General features: G+C 37.8%; 1 protein-coding gene across 1 annotated transcript; it reads right to left on the bottom strand.

The window, feature by feature from the left end:
- Positions 1 to 327: 327 nt before the first annotated feature.
- LOC121138043 (cytochrome P450 2C26-like) lies at positions 328 to 2658 on the bottom strand. The gene is made up of 3 exons (XM_040740874.1): positions 2445 to 2658; positions 753 to 915; positions 328 to 593 (listed from the first exon to the last, which is right to left on the bottom strand). The coding sequence occupies exons 1-3, from the start codon at positions 2610 to 2612 to the stop codon at positions 343 to 345; spliced, it is 582 nt and encodes a 193-aa protein (XP_040596808.1). The 5' UTR covers positions 2613 to 2658; the 3' UTR covers positions 328 to 342.
- Between the last annotated feature and the right edge of the window lie 11663 nt (positions 2659 to 14321).

Raw genomic sequence — 14321 nt, 5'->3', positions numbered from 1 at the left:
ACTTTCTCAATGTAGTGAATAATTTTATGAAAATACCCATATAATTTGATGTCACTCTATAGGAGACACTATCATTGATCAAAATTCTGTTGCATTCAACTAAGAAAAGGCAACGATAAATAACCTCATTGTTACCCAGCACTGTAAACATGGCCCTAGAAGAAGCCCTGTACTGCTCAGTTAATTTGCTCAGAATACTGTGATCCCAGAAAATGTAAACAAATATCCTCTGATTGGGCTCTGTCACCATTAACACACCACTTTTTCAGTGATGGAATGACCACAAAGACAAATTACTTCTGCGCTAATGGAAATGCTTAGTTCTGAAACTCTACACAAAATTTACATGAAACTTATAATCATTGCTTCTGAATAACAAAACAATAAAAACATGACATACACACATACCTGACTGAGATGTAAATGTATAAACCTGCACTTACCATTGGTTTTCCTCAGTTCCTCCACAAGACACTGTGCTTCCTCTTGTACACGGTCCTCAATGCTCCTTTTGCCCATACCCAGATTCCTCAGAGTCATGAGTGAGAATCTCCTCGTCTCTTTCCATCTGCTTCCATTGCTAAAAAGAATGCCTGAATAAATAATAAAAGACCAGAAATAGGTTCTGGGAACAGATGAGATCTGATAGGGTGAGAGTGCATTTATCTTTGTTGGATGGGCGACCAAAGTCCATTTGTATACAAGGAATAAATACTGATCTACTACCCAAGGCTAAATAGATACTTTCTTACCAAGGCCTTTATTAATTCTTTCATTTACTGGGAAGCTTCCTCTTGCAGCAAACTCCTCCCCATGATCAATCAGAGCCTCTTTCACTGCTTCATACCCATGCAACACCACAGCGGGCTTCCTGCCCATGTACAGGGTGAACACAGGGCCATAGACTTTTGAGAACTGGGAACAGGAAAGAAAAATGGAAAAAGTAGCAAAGAAAACTCAGTTTGATCACCATGGCGTCAACCTCTTTCACACAACATTATCACTGACTGTACATTAATATTTTTATTCAGACAAAAGTCAGCTTCAAATTGTTCTGAAACATATTTATGTCACATTATGGTGATTATCAGTTTTCATCACCTACAGTGAATCATGCAATCTGGCACTGAGAGAGTGGGGAACGTCAGGAGACAGGGAGTTGGCCTATATGGCGTTTTGATGGCCAGCTTCTTGCTGAATGTTTTAATGTGAAAACACATTATAATCTTGTGCAATAAGTACCTGAGCCCTCACCAATTACCCTACCCACAATCACCCCTACTATCCTACCCACCAAGTCCCAGTCCCCCAATGTTGGCAGAAATGCTGTGTTTTAAAAAAGGCCTCTCCACTCTAATCTACAGAAGTCCAGCCCACAGGTTTGGACACTCTATTCAAACACAGGCCCCCTACAGCCAGAAGACCTGATAAGAAGTAGAAACCAAGGAACAAAACACCCTTATTACTAAATATATACTACTGAGCTTATAGATATAATGCTATGAATCAGACTTCTGATGTCATATTTGCAGTTTAGAAAAAGAACAGAGGACTTCATATGGGACCACAAAGAACAAAGAATAGTCTAGGGACTCCTAAGAACTAAAAATGCTGTTCAAGGTATAACAATATCTGATCTAAAATTATATTACAGAGATATAGTGATATAAACAGTCTGTTACTAACGAAAAATAGACAAGTAGGCCAAAGAAACAGACGAAATGAGGCAGAAAGAAAATAACAAAGCAAGGCCTACTTAGATTTGAGATGTAAATTAGTAAATCAGCAGAAATGACTCTGTTCAGCAATCCAGGTTTGGCAGTCAGCTACCGATACTGGGCACCACAGACACTGCACATATGCATGCAATATTTCCTGGAAAAACAATTCCTTCTCTGGAAACATTCTTAGCCCAAGACACAGGTATTAAAAGATTAAAAGTAGCTATAAATATCACCAATATGCCAAAACCTTGTCTTCTTTCTTTAAGTTCTTGCAATATTTTATGTCCATTTGTATTTAGTTAAATTACGCATCAGTAAGTTCTTTTAGTGTCCAGAATTAACTAGATAACATCAGTAAAAATGGATGTGTTAAATTCTACCCATTATATTGAATGATCTATTACACACTATTGACCTTCAACCATAAATAGTGAAAGAGCTGTTTTAAGATAGGAAATAGTCACAGATTTTGCAATTTTATGGTATTTTTTCTTTTTTATATAATGCACTGACATACATGTCATTTCACGTGAAAACTTTCTCTTTACTGAATTCCTACAAGGACTTGCTGTAAAAGTCATAAAGTATACAGTACTTTGAAAGAGTTTTGACTTCATGGTTATTTACACCAATCCTGCCTCTGATACTAGATTTTCATTAAAAGTAACTTTCAATGTATCTTCTTTATCAACATATTGGTGGAGCACAAAGAATACTTACATTGGTCAAGGATCTTCTGAAGTCCTTCAAATCTATTTGGAGCAAATTGCCAATAAGTGGGAGAGGAGTAGGGCCAGGAGGGAGCTTCCCTCTCTCAGAGCTCTGTTTCCAGAGTGAGAGGAGAAACAGACAGGAGAGAATAAACACCAACACCACAACTGCATCCATGGAGACCTTTCTCACTGACACAGCTGTGATCAGTCAGCATGGAGCTTTTATAACCCTGTCTGCTGTGTCAACATGTTCCTCTTGAAACATACTTGAATAACCAGTTAGATAACTTTTAATCTCTCTCTCAAGTAGACTTTGTCCTTTTGATAGTGTTAAAAAAATAAGATGTTCTTTACACTTGTCTTTCTTTACAGTGTACCCAATTGAATTTCCAGTTTAACAGTACTGATTATTGTCCAAATAATGCTAATAAAAATAAACAAATGCATTTATACTGTGCATTTACTCTTGAGAAGCAATGGACTAATTCTGAAATTTAAGAAAACTGCTCAACATTTATATTCTCAGTTAGTGACCAGGGAAGTGTTGATGACTTATGAAGAGTTTTTATGTTCTTTGAAATATATGTCTTTTCTAACAAAGTCTTACCGTGTAGCTTAGATTGACCTCAGACTGACAATTCCTCTGCTACATTTTCCCAATTTCCATAAATAAAATTGTGAGCCAACATGGTCATATACATCTTAAATAATTCTTTGTTTTATTATACATTTGGACATATTTTGTTCAACAAAGTAAGCCTTAAAGATCTTTATTTAACTATTTAGTCATTAATAAAAGTAAGATAATAAAACATAGCCATCAGTAACACATCTTGAATCAGAAAATGTATGTTAAGCTTTTAGCTAAAGAAAGTTCTTTGTTTTTCAGTGGTGTGTAATTCAGTCATGAAACACCTTTTTTTTGAAGGAGATGGCACAGGAAGAACTCTCAGTGTCTCACAGCTCATAGCCAGAAGAACACAGAAATAAAACTGACTCTCTAAGGGGCATACCTACTTCCCTGGCTTTACCATAGATACCTAAGGAAAGAAATTTGAATTCCCTAGTCCCACAAGCAAAGATGTAAAACTGGATAAGCACAATGGTCTATAGAGTCTGTAACAATAATTCATATAACCTAACCTCCCCCCAAATAGCACCACAAAGTGGGTACTAAGTATTAAAATGCCTAGGCCAAAGGTAGCATTTATAACTTAACAAACATTTCTTTCACTTTGTCCCCTTACTTACATAAAGGCATACAGTTCAACTATGTCCATCATAATTGCTTAACTGTGAACTCTGTCACTATACTTATCCTAAACACTAATAGTCATGGGACTATGACTCTAGTTAACAATTATGTCATTATCGTTTGCTCAAAGATTACAGGGAGTTAAGATAAATTTCAATAATGCAAAGTCATGGTTATCCTCATTATTTACAACAAAGTACGCAATAATTTGTTGCCCAAATTATATTTCTCTAAAATCCAAATAATAGGTATGAAGAAAACAGTCTCAGTAGATTTTTTTCATGCCTGGAGTGGTATTTGGTCTAGCACATTTGCAAGTCAACATGATTCTCAGTATCAACTTTTCCTTTAATAAAATATGAATATCAATGGACACTTAAAGAGAGGTTTGCCTCTGAACTAATCTTGTTGACATTTTCCATTGCTCTTTTAAGGAAAGAGCTGTTGTTGATACATGGAACATAACCAATCACTTTCACTCAATCAAAGATGATTTGACTTCTGAGAAAACCTTTTATTGACCCTTCATTACATTTTGTTTCTTAGCTTGTCTCTTCTCTCAACAACATCACATTTTTTGATATTTTTAGGGAAATTTACTAGTGCATTTAATTACACAATTGAACAGATTTCATAGTGTCAATTTCATTCAAGTATATCATGACTTTGACATTACACACAACCTGTCTTTTCCATTTGTTTCTCCTCATTTTGACTTCCAGTCCTCTTCTGAAATAATCCCTCTTCTGTGTCTAAGAAATAGCTCTCACTCAAAGGAATAAGAATAAATAGTACATTCTGGAGCCACATATGAAGCACAGTGGCTATAAAAACATGAACAATATTTCCCCCAACACTTTGATATCATATGAGTACAATTTCAAATAAAATATAAAACAAAGACATTCATCAAATTTTTCAATGGAAGTCTTAGGTAACCTAACTTTGAAATGTAGAGAAATTCCTGGTAAAGGTCTCAGATGCTTTCTGACACTTTTAGCATTTTGGTTGGTACAAGATAAGTATCTATTTATATACTCAAAAGAAACCTAATACTCCCAAACAAGATAGGTCATATAAAGACTTGGGAAAAATTACTATAAAGGAAACTAAGATGGTTAGTGGTCATTTCATTCTGGACTTGTAAATTTCTAGCTTCTTCACAACAGTAATTTTTTTTCTTAAAACATACAAACATTAAACAAACCTAGACTCAGCAATTTTATTATATATATTCAATTGCAGAAATTCTTTTCCCAGAGCAAATATATTGAGATATAAATAGTTATAAACAAAACCACAGTGGTATTTTGAATTGTACAACTGGATTAGAAAAATAAGAAAAAACAAAGCTCTTTCATTCCATTTTATAATTTCAGGTGGATCACAAGTGTTCAGAAGGAGGGGCCCAGGGGAAAACTGCAAACACCATACGGCATCTGTTACCACAGGAAATCATATGATGAGTCCCCACTCTGAGAAAAACTAAGGTCATTGCCAAGATTAGTTGAACCTGACCTGTGAGGACCAGGAGGAGAACTAGGATGACACAAAGGATCTTGCCCACTTCCCCTAAGTCATATAGGTAATGACATATGTTACATAACGACAAAAGCAAAGCTCTCTGTCTCCTTTTAATAACAGGGGAATGCAAGGCTGTGCGGCTGGCAAGGCATGTTTAACAGGAATGTGTAGTTTTAATCAGTCAGTTGGTCTTCATGTTTACCTCTTCTTTCAAGGAATTAGCATTCACAGGTAGAATCCTAGAGAGCTATCTTTTTATAATGATTTATTTATTTGTTATGTGTGCAGTGTTCTGTCTGCATGTATGCTGAAGGCCAGAAGAGGGCGCCAGATCTCATTACATTTGTTTGTGAGCCACCATGTGGTTGCTGGGAATTGAACTCAGGACCTCTGGAAGAGTAGCCAGAGAGATCTCTTTTTGACATGATAAGCTCTGTCAACTAAATAAAATAGTCGTTTTGCCAGTGTCTCAAGTATCTACCTTGTTATGATCCATAGGGAAATTTCAATCCTACATTTTAATAATGAAGAGCAAAGAGTAGAAGAAATGCCAAAACTTGTTCAAATATTTCACAGATATGTTTTAAATTGTAATGCCTGTTGTAATGAATACTTTTATCATTTATGAATCTGTGCTATTAATGTTGGCTGTCCTTGTAACTTATTCAGATAATTATTCAAAGAGGAATTAATAAGGTCCTCCAAATGTCATATTCCCATAGACCCACTATTTGAGAAGGTATTCTTAGACCAAGTTTATGAGCTAAGGCAGACAGTTGAGAATCTATAATGTCCAAATTCAGTATAATTAAAACCTAACAGTCGTGATGGAATGACTTTGGAACGACATTATCCTGCCAGCCATGAACTATGATAACCACCCTCCTCTACTATCTGTGATTTGAAGAAAGTTTGTGGGGTTGAGTCAGCACAGAAACTTGAATTGTCCTCAGTGTTTGCTACAATTCAGTGAGCTATAAGAGGCAGGGACTAATGTCCCTGTGCTTAAGTCAAATTTTAAATTGGAGACTCTAGAAATGTCATTGAGTCATGTGGAAACCTATGCAGCCATGAGACAGACTTGCCTTACATCACTGGGAGATTTTTTTTGTGGTTCAAAACCACAATATGTCTGAATGGTGTGTTGGTGGGGGAATAGACTCTCCACAAGACATCCCACACCATTCAGGCCCCAAAGCTAGGAAGCACAATTTAATACAAACATCCACTGTGGGAAAGAAATTATCATGTAGCAACAGGCTTTATTACAAATTCCTGGCAGTTATCTCTTCATGGTTATTCTGCCAAGAGCCATGTGGAATCCTACAGTGTCTGACCACAAGCTGGTAGCTGTAGAAAAGGTGTAAGTGATTATGCCAATCCCATAAAAACAGACTTTCCTCTTGGCCCTATAGTCTTTGCAAGAGATTGTTTCTGGTATTTATATTCTTGTTTTCATAAGAGTTTTGACTGCTATGATGAAACATTGGGACCAAAAGCTAATCTGAGTGGAAAGGGTTTATTTGGCTGACACTTCCACATCACTGTTCATCAGCCAAAGAAGTCAGAATAGGAACCCAATCAGGATTCTGGAAGCAGGAGCTGATGCAGAGGCCATGGGTGTGTGTGACTTTCTGGCTTGCTCATCATGGCTTGGTGAGCCTACTTCTCATAGAACCTAGGGCAACCAGCCCATGGAGGGTACCATATTTTAGGGGATGAGTCATTCTCTATCAATCACTAATTTGGAATATGCCAAGAACCAGAAAATGGAGGTATTTTCTCAACTGAGGTTCCTTCCCTTCAGATAACTGTGGCTTGCTCCAGGTTGACATAAACCTAGTCATTGAAATACTCTCATTGTTAACAATAAAATAAACGTACACTATTCAATAATGAAGTTTGTGTACAGAGCAATTCCTGTGGGTTTAACAAATATTAAGAGCAGCTAAGAAAATAGGCCAAGTAACATATAAAGTCAAACCTATCCGAATTACACCTGACTTCTCCGTGGAAACTCTAAAGCCACAAGGTCCTGGATAGATATTCTACTAACACTAAGAGACCATGGATGCCAGACCAGACTACTATACTTGGCAAAGCTCTCAATTACTATAGATGGAGAAAACAGGATATTCCATGACAAAACTAGATTCAAGCAATACATATCCACTAACCCAGCCCTACAGAAATTTCTGAAACAAAAACTCCAACCCAAGGAAGTTAACTACAACCAGAAAAATGTAGGCATTAGATAATCCCACATTACCATCAGCCAAAAGAAAAAAGGGTGGAATTCCACACATAATCACACCAACAAGAACCATTCCAAATCAAAGAAGAATGAGCAATCAATGGTCATTAATATCCCTCAATATTAATGTCCTTAACTCACCCATAAAAAGACACAGGCTAACAGAATGGATTCAAAGACAAAACCCATCCTTCTGCTGCATACAAGAAACACACCTCACCCTCAAAGACAGATATTACCCGAGAGTTAAAGGTTGGGAAAAGATTTTCCAATCAAAAGGACCCAAGACACAAGTGGGGGTAGCTTAGCAATCCTAATATCTAACAAATTAGACTTTAAAATAAAACCGGTCAAAAGAGACGAAGGAGGTCATTACATACTCATCACAGGCGAAATCCACCAAGATGAAGTTTCAATTCTAAACATCTATGCCCCAAATGCAAAGGCATCCATATTAGTAAAAGAAACATTACCAAAACTTAAATCACATATAAAGCCCCACACACTTATAGTGGGAGACTTCAATACCCCACTCTCACCACTAGACAGGAATACCAGACAGAAACTCAAAAAAGAAGCAAAGGGTCTAATAGAAGTTATAACACAACTGGAATTAACAGATATCTATAGAACATTCCATCCACATAAAAAAGAATATACCTTCCTATCAATGATATTCGATGCTATAAGGAAATCAATATATTTATTTACCAGAGAGAGAGAGAGAGAGAGAGAGAGAGTTGCACAAACCAGGAGTTAGAAGTATGACTGACTTCCAAGAGAAAAGGGGAGGGGTTCCTTTTCCTTTCACTTCCTTTTATATCTACCTGTGTCAGTTTACAAGTCCCCGCCCTCATGGGCAGATAGCTTTGTGGGGTTCACTCCTACAATTCCCCTTTTAGTCTAAATAGAAGATTTAAATTTGAAACAAACTCAAACATATACAACATATATACATAGAGGGTGATAATTAAGTTATAATCTACTTATCCTAAGCTAAACATATCCATTCCACCTAAATTCTAAACTTATCTGAAAAGGATGCCTAAGTCTGAACACCTCCTCCAATCCCAACCCTAAAACAATTGTAAATTAACCCTAACAGGTGTAAACTATCCTCTAATATCAATAGTAGGGAGAAGGGACGTGGAATTCTCAAATTTACTTTCTGCTGAAGTGGGAAGATGACAATCATGTGGACTCGTGGGAAGAAATTGTTAGAGTAACAAGAGTCTTAAGTAGTCCAATTAGTCTCTGTTTTGCAGAAGAGGCTTGACTGAAGTTCTGGATTAGAGTTCTAATTTTGATTGAAGCTCTTGTCTGAAGCTCTGATCAGATTTTAGAAGATGCACTGTATCAGTTCCTTGGCCTGAAGATGTGTCAAGTGATGTAGTTCCAAGCTGGTTTCAGGATGGTGCTTGTCAGGTGGGGTCGATGATGTGGGGCAGTTTAGATGTATCCAGTCGAATCAGGTGGAGTTGGGGAAGTGAATCCACATTCTCTTTCTGAAGCAGTTGAAGATCGCTGTCAAGAAATCCCTTTTTCTCTGGAAAACTGAAATATTAATGTTAGCACAGAAATTTTTAACTTTTATGTGTATGAATACTGGGAAAGGCAACCCTAAGGAAGATAATACACATGAAGGAGATTAGAGTTTTAGAAAAGAATCAAATATACACAGATGACAGTCCCTATATATATATTTTTTGTTTCTGTCTTATATCAATGGCTCTTTGATATAATACAGAAAGTCTGAATTGCATTTTAACAATATGCTTGGGTTTAAAGCAGGAGAGCCAATCCAACTCCAAAGCCAGCGTTAATTAGATGAATTGGGAATCAGGCATATTAAGAAGTGGAGGAAATAGAAATTACAATAACAAAATAGAGAGATTTAGACATTGACAACACATCGTATTATTGCATGTTTGGTGGTCCTCTGGGTAGCTATCATTTCTTCTTTATGTATCCATATACCTAGTATTTTTTCACTGTTCAGAACTAATTTTTCCTGTAAAGACACAAACAGAATATTTCTCTTTGCTTTGATGAGGTCTCCTTATACATAGCAGCCCTTGTAGATGAGCCGTCATCTTTCCTCCTCTTGAGACGTTTTCTGTTCTGATCGAATCTTAATTAATTTAGATGGGACCCAAAGCTTTTCTTCTCCTGTGGAAACAAAAGCATAACCCCTTCTCCAATGTAACACATATCCTGGTTTCCAGAATGAGGTCATAACATCCTTAAAATACACCGGTTGGTTCAATTCAGAAGTCTTCTCTGTAGTCCAGTGTCTTTCTGCTGCAGTTTGTCCTTTTTCATCAGCATTAAGAAAATTCAGTGTTAGTAAAGCATTATGTAACCTGTGTTTAGGGGTCTTTGTTCTCCCTGGCTGTTTATGAAGCATCTCTTTTTAAGGTTCGATTAGATCTTTCAATCACTGCTTGGGCTGAAGATGGATGCCCCAACGTTACAGAGGAACTTTGGGTGACTGTCCCTGTAGCAAGATGTCTCTGTCAATCCTAGTGTTTATATATTATCCTTCTGTGGTCTTTGATGGAGTTGAAGACAGATAGTTATAATTATAGTTTTCCTTAGTTATGATAAAAGATAAGCTACATATAGAACTTGGGACTCACAAGAATGGGATGGATGATATTTTCTTTAAATCTTGCTAAAATATTGTAATTTTGTTCTTAATTGATAACTGTACTTTTATATAAAATTTGACTATGTTAAAGTTAAGACATTTCTTTTTGTTTAGACAGAAAAGAGGAGATGTTGGGGAAGTCCTGTGTATATGTCAGTAAAGCACTGCTGCTGGCCAATAGGAATCTAGATAGATGGGACTAGGAGTCCAGAGGGACTCTGGGTAGGAGAAACACAAGGAGTCAAGATGTAACGCCATGGGGTAGGAAGCCCGGAACTATTCTCTGGTAAGAGAAATACTTAGATTAACAATTATGGGGTAATTACTTAAGTCAGAGCTAGCCAGTAAGAAATAAGCAAGGCCAACAACTTCATAATTAATATAGCCTCCTGTGTGTTTATTTGGGACTCATGCGGCTCTGGAATCAGGCTGGCGGGAAGGCTTCTCTCAAGACAAAGGCTTCTCTTTACCCTTCCATTCAGCACCACATACTTGGCAACATATCAAAATACAGCAGCTTCAAAAAAATTGGAATAATTCCATCCATCTTATCAGACCATCATGCGTTAAAATTAGAATTCAACAACAACACAAATTGCAGGAACCCTACAAACTCATGGAAATTGAATAATGCACAACTGCACCATTCCTGGGCCAAAAAAGAAATACAAAAATAAATTAAAGACTTCCTAGAATTCAATGAGAATGAAGATAAAACATACCCAAACCTATGGGACACTTTGAAAGCAATTCTACGGGGGGAAGTTCATAGCACTAAGTGCCCACATGAAGAAACTGGAGAATAGTTATACTAGAGAATTAACAACATAGCTGAAAGCTCTAGAACACAAAGAGGCAAACTCCCCCCTGAAAAACAAGAATCATGTAAATACCAGCACAATTCTTCACAGACTTTGAAAGAACAATAATCAGTTTTCTATGGAAAAACAAAAGACCCAGGATAGGCAAAACAACCTTTCTCAACAAAGCAATATCTGGAGGCATCAGCCTCCCTGACCTCAAGCTCTATTACAGAGCTGTAGTCCTGAAAACAGTTTGGTATTGGCACAAAAATAGACAGGTACACCAATGGAATCAAATTGAACACCCTGATATTAACCCATACATGTACGAACATCTGATCTTTGACAAAGAAGCTAAAAATATACAATGGAAAAAGGAAATCATCTTTAACAAAAGGTACTGGCATAACTGGATACTGGCATGTAGAAGAATGCAGATAGATCCATGTCTATTGCCTTGCACAAAACTTAGGTCCAAATGGATCAAAGACTTCAACATAAATCCAGCCACACTGAACCTCGTAGAAGAGAAAGTTGGTGGTACACTTGAAGGTATTGGTACAGGAGACAGCTTCCTGAACATAACACCAGTAGCACAGACAGTGATTAATAACAACAATTAATAAATGAGACCTCCTGACACTGAGAAGCTTCTGTAAGACAAAAGACACAGTCAGCAAGACAAAAACGAAACACACAGAATGGGTAAAAATATTCACTAATCCCACATCTGACAGAGGGTTGATCTCCAAAATTTACAAAAAACTCAAGAAGCAAGTCTCCAAAACACCAAAGGATCCAATTAAAATGTGGGCTACAGAACTACATAGAGTATTCTCAATAGAGGAGTCTAAAATGGCTGAGAGGCAATTGAGAAAGTGCTCAACATCCTTAGCTTTCCAGGAAATGCAAATCAAAACAACTCTGATATACCATCTTACTCCTGTCAGAATGGCTAAAATAAAAAACACCCATGCTGGAGAGGTTGTGGTGAAAGGGGAAGACTACTCCACTGTTGGTGGGAGTGGCAACTTGTACAGACACTTTGGAAATCAGTATGGAGATTCCTCAGGAAAATGGGAATCAGTTTATCACAAGACCCAGCAACTCCACTCTTAGGCATATATCCAAAAGATGCCCACTCATACAACAAGGATGTCTGTTCCACTATGTTCATAGCAGCATTATTTGTAATAGCCAGAACTTGGAAGCAACCTAGATGCCCCTCAACCGAAGAGTGGATAGAGAAAATGTGGTGCATTTACACAATGGAGAACTATTCAGCAGAAAAAAACAATGGAATCCTGAAATTTGCAGGCAAATGGATGGCACTAGAAGTAACCATCCTTAGTTAAGTAACCCAGTCACAAGAGAAACATGGCATTTACTCTCTGATATACGGAATTTAGGCTTAGATCTGGGGAGTGCCAGCCTACATTCCCATGGCCAGAGATTCTGGAAAACAGAACCTTCATTCAGTGGCTGATGGAAGCAGAGGCAGACTCCCATGGCTAAGCATTGAGCTGAACTCAAGAAATCCAGTGACAGAGAGGGAGGACTGATGACTAAAGGGGTTAAGTCTGTGGTGGTTTAACCCCCAGAAACAGCTGACCTGACAAGGGTTAGCTCTTGAATCCCAGACTGATGCCTGGGAATCCAGCATGGGACTGATCAAGACCCCCTGAATGTGGGTGTCATTGAGGAGGCCTAGGTAATCTACTGAGCCTTGGGTAGTAGATCAGTATTTATCCCAGGTATACAAATGGATTTTGGGCTCCCATCCAACAATGAGAGATTCACTCTCATCCTGGACACATGGGGGATGGTCTAGGACCACTATGGACACCCCCATGGTGGGCCTCATCCTCCCTGGGAAAATAAGGAGATATTGGGGGTTTGGTCGGATGGCATGGGAAGAGGATATGGAAAGGGAGAGGGACCTGGAATTGACATGTGAAGCAACTTTGTTTCTAATTTAAATTTAAATTTGAAAATAAAAAATTAAATATAAGAAAAAGAAACTAGAGATGCAAGCATAACAAACAATATAAGAGATGGAAGACAGAGTCTCAGGTGTTGACTATACACTAGAGGAAATAGATACACCAACCAAAGAAATAGTTAAGTCCAATAAATCCTAAACACAAAATATCCAGAATATGTTGGACAACATGAAAAGACCAAACTTAAGGATAATAGGTAGACAAGAAGGGGAACAGGCCCAGCTCAAAGTTGCAGACAACATTTTAGGCACAATTTTGGAAAAAAAAAACTTTTCCAACCTAAAAGAATGATACGCCTATGAAAGTACAAGAAGTTTACAGAAAACCAAATTGACTGGATCAAAAAAATCTCCAATCACCACATAATAAAAAGAACAACAATCATGCAGAATAAAGAAAGAGGTCAGATGTGTGTTCAAGCTGAAGGTCCTACCACTGTCAGAGGGACACAGAATTCCAAGCCGCATCAGTGAGATACCCAATTCCCTGCCTAGAAGCAGCATCAGAGGAAGGCCAGCGCTTCAGGCCCAGTGCAACATCAAGGAAGCCATGGGACTCAGACCTAGAAGCAGTGTCATAGGGAGGCACAGCCTCAAACCCAGGAGTAAGGAGTGATCACTGGATGAAAGGACAGCAGTGGTTTCCAGAAGTAGCTTCCAGAAACATCGCAAAATGTTCCTCTAGAAAGAGTTCCTATATCTCAGCCAGCATCAACTGACATTTTACAGTTGGAGATATGCTGCTACTACTCTGGCCACTAGAACCTCAGTCTCATCTACTCCTCCAACGGGAGGAGTATCCTCCAGAGTTGTAGCCCTAACTGCTCATAAAGGAGTGACCACTTCAGCCCTGTGTCAACTTTCACCAGGGGTAGCATTCACTGGAATTTCTAGTCTATTTCTACTTTAAGGAGTGGTCAACAGGGTCACAGCCCACAACTATACCAATTGGAGAAAAAGACAACTGATGAAGCACAAGTTCCACCTATGTCGATTAGAGGAAGAGTTGCATAGACAAGTTAAGAATGCACTCAGCAATGTAGTGAGCAATAGGACACCACTAGAAGCTAGTGGAGCTACAGCAGCAAGATCTAAATATTCTTTCACAGATGAAGTAGAGGAAAATGACATAATATATAATTTTATAAGGAAGATTGAGACCCTTAAAGAGGAATAAGTGGAGGAAATGACAAACAACAAATGGAAGATGTCAACAAACACCTTAAAGAAAACCAACAGAAAACAATCAAACAAGTGAAAGAAATGATTCAAGATATGAAATATGAACTAGAGTCAATAAAGAAAACACAAACCGAGGGAACTCTAAATAGAAAATCTGTCTAAATGATCAGGAACAACAAATGCAAGCATAAACAGGAGAAAGCAAGAGACAGAA

The sequence above is a fragment of the Mesocricetus auratus genome, unplaced genomic scaffold, assembly GCF_017639785.1.
Source record: "Mesocricetus auratus isolate SY011 unplaced genomic scaffold, BCM_Maur_2.0 contig_10132_pilon_obj, whole genome shotgun sequence".
NCBI classification, from domain to species: domain Eukaryota; kingdom Metazoa; phylum Chordata; class Mammalia; order Rodentia; family Cricetidae; genus Mesocricetus; species Mesocricetus auratus.
Note: the sequence above shows the minus strand (reverse complement) of the source record. Positions and strands in the feature narration are given on the sequence as shown.

Bases quoted from the DNA above. Each gene is read 5' to 3' on its own strand.
- LOC121138043 (XM_040740874.1), bottom strand. From the start codon at position 2,612: ATGGATGCAGTTGTGGTGTTGGTGTTTATTCTCTCCTGTCTGTTTCTC. The intron at 916-2,444 runs GTAAGTATTCTT...TCCTGTTCCCAG, and splicing joins TCAGAAGATCCTTGACCAAT to TTCTCAAAAGTCTATGGCCC. The intron at 594-752 runs GTAAGAAAGTAT...TTATTTATTCAG, and splicing joins AAGAATTAATAAAGGCCTTG to GCATTCTTTTTAGCAATGGA.